The sequence below is a fragment of the Platichthys flesus genome, chromosome 23 (assembly GCF_949316205.1).
Source record: "Platichthys flesus chromosome 23, fPlaFle2.1, whole genome shotgun sequence".
Classification (NCBI taxonomy): Eukaryota; Metazoa; Chordata; class Actinopteri; order Pleuronectiformes; family Pleuronectidae; genus Platichthys; species Platichthys flesus.
In genome coordinates, this window is record NC_084967.1 from 624,404 (window position 1) to 638,509 (window position 14,106).

General features: G+C 39.5%; 1 protein-coding gene across 12 annotated transcripts; it reads right to left on the reverse strand.

Moving 5' to 3' along the window:
* Window positions 1–2,033: 2,033 nt before the first annotated feature.
* LOC133948635 (sorting nexin-4-like) lies at window positions 2,034–12,759 on the reverse strand. Of its 12 annotated transcripts, none has more exons than XR_009920075.1 (17): window positions 12,656–12,750; window positions 11,327–11,451; window positions 10,443–10,602; window positions 9,750–9,899; window positions 9,602–9,649; window positions 9,452–9,507; window positions 9,003–9,107; window positions 8,805–8,877; window positions 7,227–7,288; window positions 6,166–6,231; window positions 5,795–5,884; window positions 4,537–4,636; window positions 4,097–4,242; window positions 3,899–3,999; window positions 3,681–3,792; window positions 2,642–2,680; window positions 2,034–2,488 (listed from the first exon to the last, which is right to left on the reverse strand). XR_009920075.1 is itself a non-coding variant. In XM_062382515.1 (16 exons), exons 1-15 carry the CDS (start codon window positions 12,737–12,739, stop codon window positions 3,707–3,709), a joined length of 1,452 nt encoding a protein of 483 aa, XP_062238499.1. In that variant the 5' UTR covers window positions 12,740–12,750; the 3' UTR covers window positions 2,034–2,488; window positions 3,681–3,706. The 12 variants fall into 12 exon arrangements, 7 of the variants coding, with proteins under 7 accessions (XP_062238499.1, XP_062238498.1, XP_062238502.1 ...); XR_009920077.1 differs by having other exon boundaries at window positions 3,885–3,999; XR_009920074.1 differs by having other exon boundaries at window positions 2,642–3,792.
* Window positions 12,760–14,106: the final 1,347 nt, after the last annotated feature.

Sequence of the window (14,106 nt, forward strand, 5' to 3'; positions counted from 1 at the left end):
ACCATTGTTCTCTGTCCAGACAAATGAGCAAAGCTAATGCTCAATGAGCTAAGTGCAACGCTGAAAACATGGGTGAATTCAGGTTATCTGGTACATTGGGTAATGTGGGTCTTGTTTATTTTATTTTCTGACTGACGTCCATTGCCTAACTGCTGAGATGTGGGTGTGTGAGCAGCTACTGTGTTTTCCTGTGTGTCTTTGAAGGTATCAGGAGAGTGCAGTGGTGACGGCCAATTAATTCAGAGCACCTGCACCAGAGCTCTCCCATTGGAAAAAAGCCTGGCCTGGCTTTGCTCCGCTCCCTCACTTTGACTGATCCCGGCCACGTTTTGCCTTTGTTTGACCTTTGCTATGCTTTCCTTTCACAATGCCTTGCAGCTCATAATGATCACACACTCACATCTACATAACTGATATTACTGACGTACACACTCCACATTAATCGTTCCTTCATTGGTTGTTTAATTAACAGTAAATACTTTAAACTATCTTAATTCTTTACATGTCATTTGGCCGAGGCTTTTATCCAAAGCGACCTACAATTAGTGCATTGGCCATCTATAGGGGCCACTCAGTATCTTGCCCAAGGACACTTTGAAATGTAGATTTGAAAGACTGAGAATGGAACCACCGACCTTCTGGTTGGAGGACGACCACTCAGCCGCACTCATGACCGGAAAGCCGGGTCATGTTATGTACATTTGGTAATGTGAGACAGTCTGTTTATTTAGTTTTCTAACAAAACTTCGGGCTTTTACTGCATGGATATCATGTGACTGAAATCCCATGACTTGGGTAATGGGGTAATATCACAGAAATGGCAGGGCAAATGTCAATCAGACATGAATTTAGGGACTTACTAACTTACTGCATGCATATCGACTGCAGTTGTCAGGGTTAGGAGTTAATGGTAAATACAATCTGTCCCTGTCTGTTTAAACTGATTGTTATTTTTGCTTGCTGTAGATTTAATTCTTGTTAAATTACAAAAAAAATGTGACACACCTTTACTTTAATGTTTTAAATTAATATTATCCTTTATTAATTTAAGATGGGGTTCTTTATGAAAAAATATTTTTTACATTTCTATGAATAACATATGTAATAGAAAAGTTGTGCTCAATGTCCTTCTACTCAATTAACATTCCTTCACCTAGTGCGCCAAACATTCTAGTGTTCTGTCAGACAAATGAAAAATAAATCCACTTAGCTTTGAAGTGTACGGTTTATAGTTTTTTCTGTTCACGGGTGGAATAGACTTTATCTTTTGTAATCTGGAATGCAGCTCATTAAACTTTCTGCCTTCCAAAAAGTGAAGCAAACCTCCTGGACTGTCTTCCAGCCTTCCATTAATTCAGATCAACACAAAAATGTAATGGGTGCTTTCCTGATACATACCGTATCCTTCCACCAATTGTGGTAATCTGTCTAGTAGTTTTGCCTAATATTGTTTACAGACAGACTAAAACATAACCTTCCTGGCAGAGGTAATAATTCATGGATTTTTATGAAAAAAATTAGACATGGTTGGGGGACTTATTTCTATGAGTCGGGGATATTGGCATATTCAATGCACCAACTAGTGTACTTGCCCTGTACATATTTCTATTCCCCCCTCCCCAGATTCATGGTTCTCTATGCAGTTACTGCTTGAGATGAATGACACTAAGACAAGACAGAGTTCGCTGATTCCCATATTTCTTTTCTGTTATGTCATTAAACTACTGCTACAGAGGAACTCAACATGTATTTGTGTGCTGTTTTCTAAATCCAAGCAAATTTCTAAATACATAAAAATACCACAAAAAAAAGGTCAAACAAAAAGGCCCCAAAAAACCAAAACATTTTCAGATGTTCTGACGACTGTAAGCGAATGGTACATTACATATTAATGTGTCAAGTTTGAATACATCTAAGGTATATCAGACAATTTTTGGTTACCAAAACATAACCATCACAAAAAATTGTCTGTTTATTCAAATAAATAGAATAAATGCAAAATTCAGCATAAAAGATTTGAATATGACAATAAATACCCTCAGAGTTTATTGGTGGGAAGCATCTGCAACAGGAAATACAAAATATAATGCTATAACATATACAAGACAAACAGAAAAAAACGTTTTAGTCAATAAATGAAAAATAAAATTCAATAAAACTCATTAGTTACATATCATCTCAGAATGAGTAACTTGACTAGTAGCGCAGCTTATGGTACATCAGTGTAATCCGCCTCCTTCGACATTACTGCATATGATCAACATGTCGGCTCTGTGATTTATTCATATAACACAGAAATGTGTTATTTCTGTGTTATATGAAACACCCAATGCCACTTGCATTATTATTTATTATTATTATTATTCTTATTATTAGGGTGGCTGTGGCTGAGGGGTAGAGTAGTCGTCCTCCAACCTGAAGGTCGGCGGTTTGATCCCCAGTCTGACCCATCTGCATGCCGAAGTGTCCTTGGGCAAGATGCTGAACCCTGATTGGCCCCCCATAGAATAACAAAGTGCTGCGATTAGTTGCACTGTATGAATGTGTGTGTGAATGGGTGAATGTAAAACTGTACTGTAAAGCACATAAAATAAGAACAGATGCTTTTAATTAATAGCATCATATAATAACTTTGAGATACCTTCATAGATCTGTGCATGAGGCTCAGGTCACACTACACCTGTAATTCAAACCAAAGAAAAATATAACTATTGTTGGATTTAGTTCAAGTCCCTCTGCTCGCTTTTTACAGCCCAGAACAATATCATTGACCTGCAAAGGAGAGCCCCTGTCCCCCACAATATATAGATCTATCTAACTATCTATCTATATAGATAGATAGATCTATATATGCATGTGTATGTGTGTTGGCAAACAGCTCTTTTAGATCAAGGTTTATTATGTAGTGTCTGGAAATGTAAGGATGTTGTGAATTACAAAAGTCATTCTGTGGATACAGAACTATCTGCATTGGTACTGAGTTTGGAGTTTTCAAAAGAATTCTGAATTTTGGTAGCTGAAGTTTTTATCTCTTATCTTTTTACTTTTTAACTTTTGAACTTTAATATTATATTTTGATTAATGCTATATTGATAGTAAATGGATTTCTTTGGTGATTTTTAACAATTTACAGATTCTTTAAGGTCACTCTAGCCAAGAATTTTTATACAGATCCTTGGGGCTTGACAAAGCCACCAAACAATTCCTAGCAATTTAAAGTGCTCAGATTATGAGAGGAGTGCTGCCGTTAACGTGACTGAAATACAACTTTTCTCATAAGATTAGCTCAGTGGAAGCAGGGTGAATTCATGTAAAGGGGAACACTGGGATCTAACAGCGGGCATCCGGGCTGATTTAACTTAATAAATGTTTACAAAAAATGAATAGCCACAAACTCTTTATAGAAGAATCCCTTGTGTCATTTGATAAACAGTAGAAATGACACAACTTGGTTCTTGACTTTATCATGTAAAACTGTTGAAGCGCCCATTTAAGTTAGAGAAAAACCTGTGAACCCTGATGCTCTGTGTGATAAATCACTTCCCTTTGCCATTTTAATCCACAAGACGTTTACTATTTCAAGATAGCTGCATACAAATCAGTTTTGCAGTTATTTGAGATGACCTTATTTTCAGAAACATTTTATGAGACATTTTGTCTCGGTGTGATGGTTTACACACCTCAACCAGAGGACACTTTGCACCAATCACAGAGGGAGGAAAACCTTGGGATATGGTTTCAACTTCACATCTTGAGGAAACACTCTTTGGCATTGCTCCACACTTGTATTCCCTGCAGGGAGAGAAGAAATAAAAACATGTTTATGACCATGACTGCTCAAATACTCCTGTATCCCAAAGCTGGCCTGGTGTGCTATTGTGTACCTTCTTGCACATACTGATTTGCAGGACAGCGTAGTGGATAAGTGCTTCCCTGAGATCTTTGTCTTTCTGCTCCTCAAAACGCTGCATGTCCACCCACGCCTTTTCGACATGCTCTCTGCAGTGATACACATCAGATTAACAGACACAAAATACATACAAAATGTTCTCTTTATTTCAGCACAGAGCTGCTTTCACAGTGTGCCAGCACTCACTCGCACTCGGCTGTCTTCTCCTTGACTGTGTCTTCACCCTCTGCTATCAGCTCCTCTATAAGCTTCAGTCTTGCCTCCCTCTGCTCAGGCGCCTCTTGCCCAAAAAGCTTGTTGGTCATTCCTTTGAAGGAGAATGACCGTACTACCTGATGAGGAAAAGAGAAAGATTTAACCCCAAACACTGCTAATAAAAGGTCTTACCGACGTTTGACATCTATTACAAACTCAACCATGGCTTTTTAACACTGAAGAGAGATCATATGCTTGTAAGCTTTTAACAATCTCATCTCATGGTCTAACACTCATGGAGAAAGTGTTTTCAGCAGTTGCTGTTTAAACAATGCGTCCATCTGAAACTAACTAAAAGACTTGGCATTCTTGGACCTGGCTTACTGCATTAGCAAACTCCTAAGAATCAGGAGAACATGAGTCAAGTGTACCCCTGTAGCCAGCTCCTCACGTTGTTGCTTCTTCGAGATGAGGTCCTGGGAGGACACCTCCAGCTCATACTGGGTCAGCTCGTGTTTCCTGCACACTGCCCTGCCAACAGTACAGCATCATATCATACACATCAGAACAAACAGAGCCACTGACAACAGATGTGATTCATGAAGATGTCATGGAACTTATTGAATCTAACTGTCCTCTTGTAAAATGTAACAGATCCTCCTGTCCTGACATAGCTATGATCAAAGTTCAGTTGGATTGACCTGAAAACAGCATTATATAAATTCTACCTAATGTTTGCATCTGCCTGATATCAGGAAAAGTTAGGTAGTTTGAACCTAAACGTCCTTGTGACTATTTGATGTTCTGCCCAGTGTCTATACACTCAGGAGAGAGGGGGCATTTTGCTCATTCTCTGCCAATGTCTGAGCACTGGACAGATCCTGCCTGCGCGATATCGAAGGATGAAGTGGAACCCTTTAGCTGGCACATCTCACCTGCTATTTGTCAGATCCTTGATACCTGCAGAGTTTGGAGGATTCTACCACGCTTGGCCAAGTGTTTGCTTAGTAACTCTCTTTGTGTTCAAATCTATTCTCTGTAAATTGTGTCTTGACCATTAATTGATATCATTGAATTGATCACACAGTCTGATGCTTTATTTTCCTCACCAGGGAATTAAATACAAGTTCCAAATACAAATTCCCACCAGAGAAGACACATTTGTAGCCAAATTTAAGGTGATAAATACAACTTTCCTTATTCATCGACAGGTACAGCACTCTGAAGTGCAGTGGTGTAATTTGCTCAACATCTGATGATATATTCATCCACTTATTATACCTTCTGACAAACGACACAAACTTAATCTGTGATCCAACAACACAGTGTTTGGAGCCACTGACAGCTCATGTCAATCAGATCCTCATAGAGGAAACAACCTCTAGTTCACATTAGTTTTGTACTAGTGACAAATCCTGCAGTGCCACCTGTACAACATTGAAGGTGTGAAGCAAAATAGTAATAATGATCTGCATTAATTGTCCAAGCCATCTCAGCTAGTGATCCCATGTCTACAATTTCCGTTCACCACTTGGATCCCTCCAAAAGCACACCATTCAGACAAACTAATATCTAACTACAGCCCCTGACAGAAACATCTTTCTGATATATCTCCTTACGTTTACTATGTCATTCTTAATTGGCTTATTCATGTGCAATAGAAGACACAACTGGTTGAAAATATCTTACCTCAGAGCTTCAGCATAGAAGAGATATTCTTTCAGCTGGTCTGCATAATGTTCCTCTTCCTCTAAGATGTCATCTATTGAGGCAGCATATCTGCAAGTGTGAGACAAAAGGCAACTTGTCTTTATAACCAGCACGGCTGGCGGCGGGAGTGCACAAGTGTTTTTGACAGAATTACATTATTTTTTTCGAAATTTAGTAAGATAATGTTTGAGGCCAACGGAAAACTGATTTTAAAGAAAGTCCCAAAAGCCAGACTGGATATCCTTCAGGCTGATCTCAAGAAATTACTGTCAAGAAAAACATCAACTTATTTGTGATCTTCATATGTGGCAATTCTGGCACAAATAAATCAATGTTTGAGAAACACTCACGCATCCATATGATGACCGGCACTTTGCAGTCCATCTCCCATTTCTCTCTCGATGGCGCTCCACTCACTGCAGTGAACACATTGATGCACCCACACACACACACACACACACGCGTGCACATTAGTGTGGGTCTTTCATACACGCTCCCAGACACAAGAACATTATCTTCTTTTCATTTTTCCTTATCTGATTTAAGGGTTTAAGGACTGAGATGTCCTGGACATGCTGAATGATCTGTATTGATACAATTGACTTGACAATTTAAACAGCACAAACTCAAGTTACCATTCAGGGGCCTGCACTACGAAGCGAGTTCAGCAGGAAGTTGTATTGTTGTTTGGTATAATACACACAAAGCTAGTTATCAATGCTCTTACTGTATATACCCTGGGTTTTCTTATCCAGATACCAGTATGGCCATGTGATAGAGGCGGACTCGTGGTATGACATCATCACAACCGTGAATAAGGTTCTTTATACGATATGAGAAGAATCTTTCTGCCGGTATGAGGTAAAAGAAAAGGCAGGTATAATTTCAATTTTTTTTTTTAAATAAAATATTCTAAAATAATCTGTAAATACATAGCACAGTATTTTTTTGTTTTTGTCTGATGATGAACAACTACTATGAATTTGTGATGCTGATAAAAAAGTTAAACGTGATTTCAGACCATTTTCTGCTGTCAAAGCACGGAGAAGTAGTTAATGTTCGATGAGCTCAGTCTGACTGAAATATTCATTTTTAATAATGGAAATACTGAATGGTGTGTGGATCTTTTTTTAAGAGAAAGACATCAGAGGTCTGAGTTTTTATTTCTCCTCATGGTTTTGTGTCTGGATACAAAAACAAGTTGTGATGCATTGAGATATTGTGTTAAACTCTCCCTCCATTTTTTTAAAGCTCTGTTATAATATAACATATCGGCTTATTTGTATTTATAAACATGTTTGTCCCTGTCAAGAACCAGCAGACCAATGAAGTTAACACGATAACCAGAAATCCTGCTTCGTAGCACAGGCCCCAGGTCCCTTTTTACACTTTCTTACGCTTCTCGTCACACCTGAAGACTCTGCCGTAGTTCCCATGGACTTTGAAAACACCATAGAGTCGATCAGCAACTCTCTTCAAGAGACAGACAATAACTGAAAGTGAGTATTCAAATAAAACATGCAGATCATTTTAAGACTGGCTCCCGAGCCACTGGAGCCCAGCAGCTTGTTCATTTAATACACAATCTAGTAATCATGCCTCGATTACCAGTAATACCTTAAATATGTATTTATGTATAGTAATAGGCCTGTCCACCTATTAGTGACCCCTGCTCTAAATATATATAATACACATGTTTTTCACAATACGGAATGGGGGATTAAACACAAGTTGTTCAGAGCAATTCGTCTAATAATTCTAGTAAAATGTCTGTCTGTCCATCTGCCAGTCTACACGTTGCTCGCATATCTCATATCCTCACACTTTGGATCTGTAGGGCCCAAGGAAGTGCAGCAATGCATTTGCTGCAATTTGGACACTCGATACAAGACATTTATAAACTCTAAATAAACAGGTGATCAGTGCTCTGTAGCAGCACTGGTGCTGCGGATTAAGGGGTTTCTGGACAGAGTCCGGCAGTCATCTTCCTCTGTCCCATACCCGTGCAAACATAGACATCAAACAGGGCTTCAGCCCCTGACGTTCTTCTTCCACATAAGGAAGTGCCCCTTTTTCTTTTTTTTCTTTTTTATTAATTAATATTACGTTCCTGTATTTGCACAGCTTCCCTGTCGACAAATACATTGATTCAATAAAAAATCTAAATATCAGGTCTGGAGACTTGGACTTGGTCTCTACCCTCCTTCCCTCCACGTCTCCTGCACAGTGGTGAGCACTAGAGCTGTGGACATTTCTTGATTCTTAGGTGCATCTCTGGGGCCATCTTGATACAGTACAAGCTATAATCAGAGTTTTTCCTTTATCCTTAGGTGCAGCACACAGGTATAAACTAAATGAATGTCAAATCCGTGTGGAGAGCACTGACCACTGTCATACACCAACTGTTAAAGTCTGATATACGTATTGAAAACCATATTTTGTAAATTACAGCACACTTTCAAAAGTACTTTCTAAATAAAAAGAGAGTTCATATTCGACAGATTTTAGTAACTAATATAAACTGATGAAAAAGCAGCCATGTGCAATAATATAGGAAATCGAGGATGTGATACATTGAAATACATCAAGATGCATCGTTGTTTCTGTTGTGATGGTCTGCTCTTGTAATAAACCCAGTGGACACCAAACAAGATCATTGTCACTGAATGAACTGTTGAGAATTTGTGTGAGGGCAAAAAATTGTTATGGAAGTCAGAGATGTTCTACTATATTCAAGTTTTTGGTTTAAAAACTTTTTTGGGATTTGAGCCTCTGCCCACCAAAATGTCTGTGCATGTCCTACTGCTGCCCCTTAGTTGATAAATCCAGTTGTTGCATGTTTAGAGGTCTTAAGCAATTTATTTCAATATTTTACATTAACAAGAAATCTGTCTGTCTGTCTGTGTGTGTATGTGTGTGAAACTGTGTGTGTGTGTGTGTGTGTGTGTGTATGAGAGAGAGTGAGAAGAAGGTAGTGAAAGTGACTTACTGCTCTGGCTCGGAGTAGCTGAGATGTGTGGGACTGCAACTCATCACTGTAGTGTTTCATATCCATGAAGCGTCTGCGTCAGATAAAATAAACAAAAATAATTGGGTGAAGCCAATGTGTACATTACATTATTTGTATTGTAATTTAAGTTTAGTGTGTGAAACCAAATGTTTAAGAGCCTGAAGACTTTCTGTGTACTTTCTCTGGCGAGTCCCCTTGGAAAAAGTCAGCAGAAAGTCTGAAAGGGCCCATGCGAGAAAAACAGCAGGAGATCCTCCGCAAGATGTGATGTTGATGACTTCTCTAATATGCAACAAACACAAACATGAAGAAAACAAAATAAAAAACAAAAATATAGCAGACACCAACAAAGATGTCAAAAGAGGTTTTGTTGATTACAATGCCAGTATCAGTGCTGTAAACAAAACCACATGATCTCTGCAGCACAATTTTAATGTCGCATCCTGCCTCTGCCGCTGGACCATCCCTCAACCGGAACACAGAGATTTCTGTATTGTTGTGATCGAATCTGAGTGGAGAATCTCCTGCTGTGTTGTACATATGTAACTCCAGAGAATGTCTAGACCCAATTCTCCTGACATCCTCTGGAAACTGCTTAAGAGTGTGTTTTGGAAACACTAACTTACTTATTTGTATTTCTCACCCTGAAGGTGGCACTGAGAGCTCTTAGCCGTGAATCTGCCTGCAAAAAGAGTGAGAAGAGTCAGATATCGAGCTTCGTGAACACTGAAAGTCTTTCAATTTTTTTTTTTAAAGAAGTGAGAAAAGTTCAGAACCTTTGCCTGAAAGCCTGTCTCAAACACCACTTCTTTCCAGCCATGCTCCTGCCATACACATTTGTGAAGAAAGTCAGTTATTGATCAGCTTCTGAACGACAAAAAACCATCTGAACCACTACCACTAACCTTGAGCTACACCACTTACGTCAGTGAGGAAGTGGTAAAGGATCTTGTCATTGGAGAGGACTTGATGAGACGCCACGCGCATTAGGAAGTTCTCGAGCCCAACTCTGCGGCGCTCCACAAAGTCTGGGTCCATGTTGTCTGCAGTCAGCTTGTGCCACACAAACTCTGCCTGTATGCAGGACAACAAAGTATACATGTATTCATATGTATATCGCGCCAAACCGAGCGCGCCGTGACCTCTCCATACTCTAACAAAGATTCTGTTCTTTTCACCCAATCTGAGTTTTACACAGGTGTCAGATTACGCTGTTTGTGTTCGTGAGTGTGTGTCAGCGCGAGAGCATGCTGAATTATGAATGACTGTGCAGCTATGAAGGACAGAGAGAGAGAGAGAGAGAGAGAGAGAGAGAAATTTGGCTTCGCAATTCTCTATGCAGGCAAAAGACCTGGACATTTGTTATAATTGTGAGTAAAGTAGAGAAAAAAGTACAGATGGGTAGCGGTATTGGTTCAAATGTGAATGGAACTCAACCCTATCATAATTTGGTCATTTTCGAGAAAGTTCTTAGTGAAGGTTCCCGCCTGCCATGCCGTTGCTCACTTTTCCATTGCTCTGTGTACAATGGCACAGCTGAAAGAAGTGTAGAGTAGAGCATGTATATTTGACATTTCTATTATCACTGAACAGGGTTTAGAAAGACAAGGAACTCACCCTCTTCTCAGGCAGGGGAGGTATCACAATGTATGGATAGGTGACAATTAAGTAGCTCCGCAGCAGCTCAAATTCACTGTATCTCCTCCACAGAGAGTCAGGGGCTGGATTACGACCTTCGGGGGCTGGATTACGACCCTCGGCGACTGCATCCATTGGCCTTAAAAGATTGAAACCACAGGGTGATTTGGTCAAGTTGATTTAGTAGCGACAAGGGTGTGTGATATCTCCTGATCTGCTCATGTTGGTATGCAACAAGTCACAGGTCACACAATATAACACTCAAGGGGTCTTCAACGTAGACGTCTCCCACCCTGATAAGACACCAGGAGGGTAATAAATACCTTTACATACCCAATGGGAGGGGGCTGTGAGTTATAAGAACACATATTTCTGCTCTGTCTTTACTTATTTGTACATATCATTCAGGTGATGTGTACTGTGAGTCCATCTGCAGATGCTGGATTAAATTTACAGAAAGAAAAGATTGAATTTGTGTTGTAACAACAGTATGCAGATTTCAGTCAAATATGTCTGTGTCGTAGTTAATCACCCTGCCACACAAAAATAACACACCATGTTCACTAGTGACAAAAAATTGTTTCCTAGTGGTGTGTGGTGTAACCCGAAAATCATCATAACACTAGTGGGATAATATGCCTCAAAGCAGTCAGGGGAGATTGTGAGATATAACGAGATAGAGACTGTGTTTCAAGATACCGCCTGAAAAATGTCGTTTTTGTTGTTATTTATAGGCCACATGCCGAGCCCATACAGACATAAGACAGATCTAACACAGAGCCAAAACAAGAGGAAGTACACATGAATACACATCAGAGCATCTCTCCCTGTATAGTGGCTGATGAATATCATGCTGTGCTCACCTTGTTTCGATGAGGTACACGGTGAACATCTCCTGCATGTTCACTGCATTTTTGCCGCTCCTCTTCTCAGCCTCAGCAACACAGATCTCCATCCTGCGCAGCAGACTGCAGCCCTGCTCCGCCACCTTCATACATCAGTAACAGACACACATCTGGATCACTGCTCCTTCCCCTGAAAATGTCAGTGACAGACAAACATCTGGATCACTGCTCCGCCACCTTTATACATCAGTAACAGACACACATCTGGATCACTGCTAAACTACCTGAACACATCAGTGACAGACACACATCTGGATCACTGCTCCTTCCCCTGAACAAGTCAGTAACAGACAAAAAATCGGAATCACTGCTCCACTACCTGAACAGCAGAAACCTTACACATCTTTCTCCGCAAACTAAAACACACCTCTTCCGACTATACAGTGACATTTTTTTTAAAAACTAACAATTTAGTAGCACTTAAATGGCACTTACTTATAGCACTTTGTAGTTTTGCTTTTTTTAAGAAATTGTGCTTTCTTGATTCTTGTTGTTCTGGGTTTGTACCCTTATGGTTGAATGCAATTATTGTAAATCGCTTTGAATAAAAGCATCAGCTGAATGAAATGTAATGTAATGTAATGTAATGTAATGTAACACATCACTGACAAATAAACATCTGGATCACTGCTCAACTACCTGAATAAGTCAGTGACAAACATACATCTGGATCATTGCTCCACTATATGAACACGTCAGTGACAGACACACATCTGGATCACAGCTCCACTACCTGAATACGTCAGTGACAGACACACATCTGGATATCTGCTCAACTACCTGAATACGTCAGTGACAGACACACATCTAGATCACTGCTCAACTACCTGAACACATCAGTGACAGACACACATCTGGATCATTGCTCCACTATGTGAACACGTCAGTGACAGACACACATCTGGATCACTGCTTCACTACCTGAATACGTCAGTGACAGACACACATCTGGATCACTGCTCCACTACCTGAACACGTCAGTGACAGACACACATCTGGATCACTGCTCCACACACCTCCTCATTCACTGGTTTCATTTTAATGAAGAAATTCTCTAGACATCCTCTGGAGGTCAGGAAACAGTTTGACAAGCGAATGGTATCATGTACACGCCATTAAAATGTGATATGAAGCGTTATCGAACAACAATCCCAAATGATGTCCAGGAAATATGTATTCAATGAGACAACGTTTAACACAACAACCCAACTGGATACAGGTGCAATGGGAGAAGACATACAAGACCAGTTTTACGAGTCACTCGAGGAGATGAAGCAATCAACCTACCACGATGTTTAAGCTCCTTTCTCCGGCCAGTTGCTCTGATTCAGCGTCAGTGATCACCAGCTCTTGTCTCCCGTTCTCCGCCATCTTCTTGTTGAGTGATGTTGTTAGGTCAGCCAATGCGCATGCGCAAAGGATCACTTCACCCAGCATACGCACTCTTCCTTAAGTTAGTCTCTGCTCCACAGACGCGACACACACACTCACGTCCCCTCCGCTCAACCAACTGTAGGTCACTTACCTAGTATTTTATCTTCGTAATGAGACTCAACAATGTGCAAAGATGCCTAATATGATGTTTGACAAGACTTCACACCGAACCCTGAGCGCACATCGTACTAACTCCATACCCGCACTGCAAGAAGGCATTTATTATTGTTTTATTCTTCTTCAAATTATTATTTTAACTCTGGGTGAGCAGGAACAACAGTAACATTCCCCTAAAGGTACTAATCTTAATTGTTGTTGTTCAACTGTAGATTAAAATTGTTTTAGTCCAGGGTCAGGGTTACATTCATTAAATAAAATACAAAAATCTAAATATAAGATAGTTTTCTTTGTCATGGTCAAAGGGGATGAACTTAATCCCCCCAAAAAAGGTTTAATTTTCAGCTTCTATGTCTTATAACAAAAAATTAAATCACTAGAGACAATGTTGGAGTTAGCACTTTGGGGGCCCAAGGTAATGGGGCCCGCAGCATCTGTTGTTCTTCACGTTTTTCAATTCTTATTCATCTAGGAAAGTTCTACTTGTAAATTCTTCCCAACCCAACAAAAACGTATTAACAGTGGAACAAATGCTTACAGTAAATTCTTATTTTCCTAAACAATATGATATCTGTACAATAAGAATATGTACTTTCATCTTTTACCTTGGTTTTCAGCAGGATCTCTGATAGATGGTGATGATGGGCCTCTGTCTTATATCTTGTTTTTAAAAAAGTGAGAAGATAACACACGAGACATTAGGTCAATTACAGAGTAACATAAATAGTATCAAAACATTCTGTTAAAAAATGTTTACCACTCCTCTTTATTGTCCATCTCTCCCTTGAAATTGTATTTTCATGTCTTTCTCTCACGCTTCATGTTTTTTTTTATCAAAGTATTGTCCTTCAGTTGAAATATCAGGAGTGTGTATACACCATGTGTATATCAATATATATTAAATGTATCTTTCAAATGGACCCCAAACAGATATTGAAATTACTTTCATTCATTCTTGGTATTAATATTTGTTTAATTTACTTTGCACTTTACTTTGTCATTTTCTGTTTATTTTTGTAACCTCGCTTTGTGGCGCACTGGTTACTGTTGAAAAAATGTTGCTTGTAATATTTGGAATTTTGCGACAAATTTCATTCATGACGGAGAAGACATTACAAGAAGACTAACTTCTGTTGTTGCGATAGCATTATTTCCTGTCAAGTGGAGATGTATGGTGTGCATGTACC

What these genes read in the sequence shown, in the direction of transcription:
- LOC133948635 (XM_062382515.1), bottom strand. Translation starts at nt 12,739, where the DNA reads ATGGCGGAGAACGGGAGACAAGAGCTGGTGATCACTGACGCTGAATCA. An exon ending in AGACAGGCTTTCAGGCAAAG is followed by an intron (nt 9,508 to 9,601) that starts GTTCTGAACTTT and finishes CTCTTTTTGCAG; the next exon opens with GCAGATTCACGGCTAAGAGC. An exon ending in AGCTACTCCGAGCCAGAGCA is followed by an intron (nt 7,289 to 8,804) that starts GTAAGTCACTTT and finishes TGTCTCTTGAAG; the next exon opens with AGAGTTGCTGATCGACTCTA.